This window comes from Hibiscus syriacus, unplaced genomic scaffold (genome assembly GCF_006381635.1).
Source record: "Hibiscus syriacus cultivar Baekdansim isolate YM2019G1 unplaced genomic scaffold, ASM638163v2 tig00110387_pilon, whole genome shotgun sequence".
NCBI lineage: Eukaryota > Viridiplantae > Streptophyta > Magnoliopsida > Malvales > Malvaceae > Hibiscus > Hibiscus syriacus.
The window spans coordinates 5,602,124-5,604,334 of NW_024062717.1; the positions used below are offsets into that span (position 1 = coordinate 5,602,124).

Below are 2,211 nucleotides of genomic sequence, written 5' to 3' on the forward strand. Positions count from 1 at the left end.
TTACAAGTTGCTATATAAAGGCCTTTCCACTTCTCTGCTAGATATTAGTTGTACTTTCTAAATACACCTTTTCATCTCTCCTCTTTATCTTCAGCTCTGCACATCTTTGATTAAAAAAAACAAAAACCCTAATTCTATCAAAGCTATATCTTCTGTCAGCTCAGCTCCTCACCCATCTCTCTGCCATTTCAGTCTTTCAGCTTGTTTCTCTCGAACAGTGCTTTTTTGAAAGGGCAAAGAGTAGCAGATACCTAGTTTGCGTGAAGATTCAATGGATGTTGACATGATCAAGTCCTCAGCAGAAGATCACATGGATATGATGACAATGATGATGCAAATGGAAAAGCTTCCTGAATTCTGTGAGTCGCCTCCTTTCAAGACCTATGAAATAAACTTCTCCAACGGGAATTCAAGCTCCACGATCTTACCTACACCAACCATTTACCCTAACGCCATTAATGATCCTTCTTCACTCAACACATTCATGGCCTTGCCACCTTCCACTTTATCACTCATCGGCAATGTCCCAGCTCAAGAATCCATGGCTCCACCTGTTCAACCCAACAATATGGAAGCAATGAGGGAGATGATCTTCCGTATAGCGGCAATGCAGCCTATTCATATAGACCCAGAATCCATTAAGCCTCCGAAGAGAAGGAACGTGAAGATCTCTAAGGATCCACAGAGTGTGGCCGCCAGGCACAGAAGAGAACGGATAAGTGAGCGGATACGGATTCTGCAAAGACTCGTTCCGGGAGGCACTAAGATGGACACTGCTTCGATGTTGGACGAAGCTATTCATTATGTCAAGTTCTTAAAGAAACAGGTACAATCTCTGGAACAAGCTGCTGTGAATAGGCCAATGGGCATGGGGTTCCCGAGTGCAGCAATGGCTAATGTGGGTTACTCTTACTCCTCTTTGGCGAAAGCTTGCCAGCCATCTCATCATCATCATCAAGTTGTGAGCAACATGCAGATGCTTAGAAAAGGAACGGGGTATTTAGAATTTAATTAGTTGATTTGTGCAATGGGTAATATCTTCTTAATGTTTTTGGATTACTTGTAAAGTGTAGGCTTCACTTGTTCTTGGTGCTACAAAGAATTCCATCATATGCTTTCACTATCTATGATTAAACTTCGTAATATTATTCTCTACATAAATCTCTACTATTGTTACACCAATCCAACTATCAAAGCTTTTATCAACAAAAACATGACAGTAACTTCAAGAATTTCCTCATGCATTTGAGTTAATTGATTATATATTATTAGAGTTGTGTGAAATGAATTTCGTTTGATCACACTTAAAAAGCTAGCAGCGCAACTCATTTTCTATGGATTTTGTAGCGCATTGGATTTATATAGGACTATGATTATTATGTTAGAGGTTGATTAAGAAAATGAAACATAAAGCGAATAGATTTTTTATTATGCAAAATTCTTTTATAATAAAATAATTATCTTTATAAATAGATATTAGGGAGTAGAGTTAGAAGTGAATTAATTCAAGTCAATTAAGCTGCACAAATTCGTAGATCTTCTTGTATTCTCATCGTCAACGTTATTGAAATTTCTTATTCTCTATTTATATATTTTTTTCGTTTATAATTTTTCATATAAATATTGTGTCTCTTTTATTTTGTGATAATTTATACTCGTTATTGATTCATAACATATATTAACTAATGTTTGGTGCTTCGGGAGGATAATTAATTTGAAATATCTCCCTTCATGCATGAAACCTCCTTTAAATTTTTTAGGGTTACCGTACATAGCTCACAGCTTGCATTATATCATCAAATTGTGAAGAGTCGGCATGGTCCATACCAGTTTTCAATTTATTGGATTTGAATGCTTCAGTTGCCATTGGATTGATTTAAGTTAAATTTGTTTTCACCATAAGAATATTTAGAGGTAGTAGCTAACACCTGGTTTTTTTTCATTTCGCGGTTCGTTTTCATTATAAACGATTATAAAATAGTGATAAAGGAAGACAAAAATATAAATTTATATAAAAATTATTAAAACAAAACCCATTGATAAAGGAGTAGAATTTCATTCTAATGACAAAAAATTACAAGAATATTATACTAGAATATATAAAATTCTAATACCCTGAATACACGTATATAATTGTACATACATAATAATCCTAACTTATGAGTCTTCATATTCACCACAAATCCTCATTTTCCTTTCTTTCAAATTTTC

General features: G+C 34.7%; 1 protein-coding gene across 1 annotated transcript; it reads left to right on the top strand.

Annotated features, from left to right (window-relative positions):
* Positions 1 to 271: 271 nt before the first annotated feature.
* Positions 272 to 1,015, top strand: LOC120122743 (transcription factor HEC2-like). The gene has a single exon (XM_039141851.1). The coding sequence runs from the start codon at positions 272 to 274 to the stop codon at positions 1,013 to 1,015; it is 744 nt and encodes a 247-aa protein (XP_038997782.1).
* Positions 1,016 to 2,211: the final 1,196 nt, after the last annotated feature.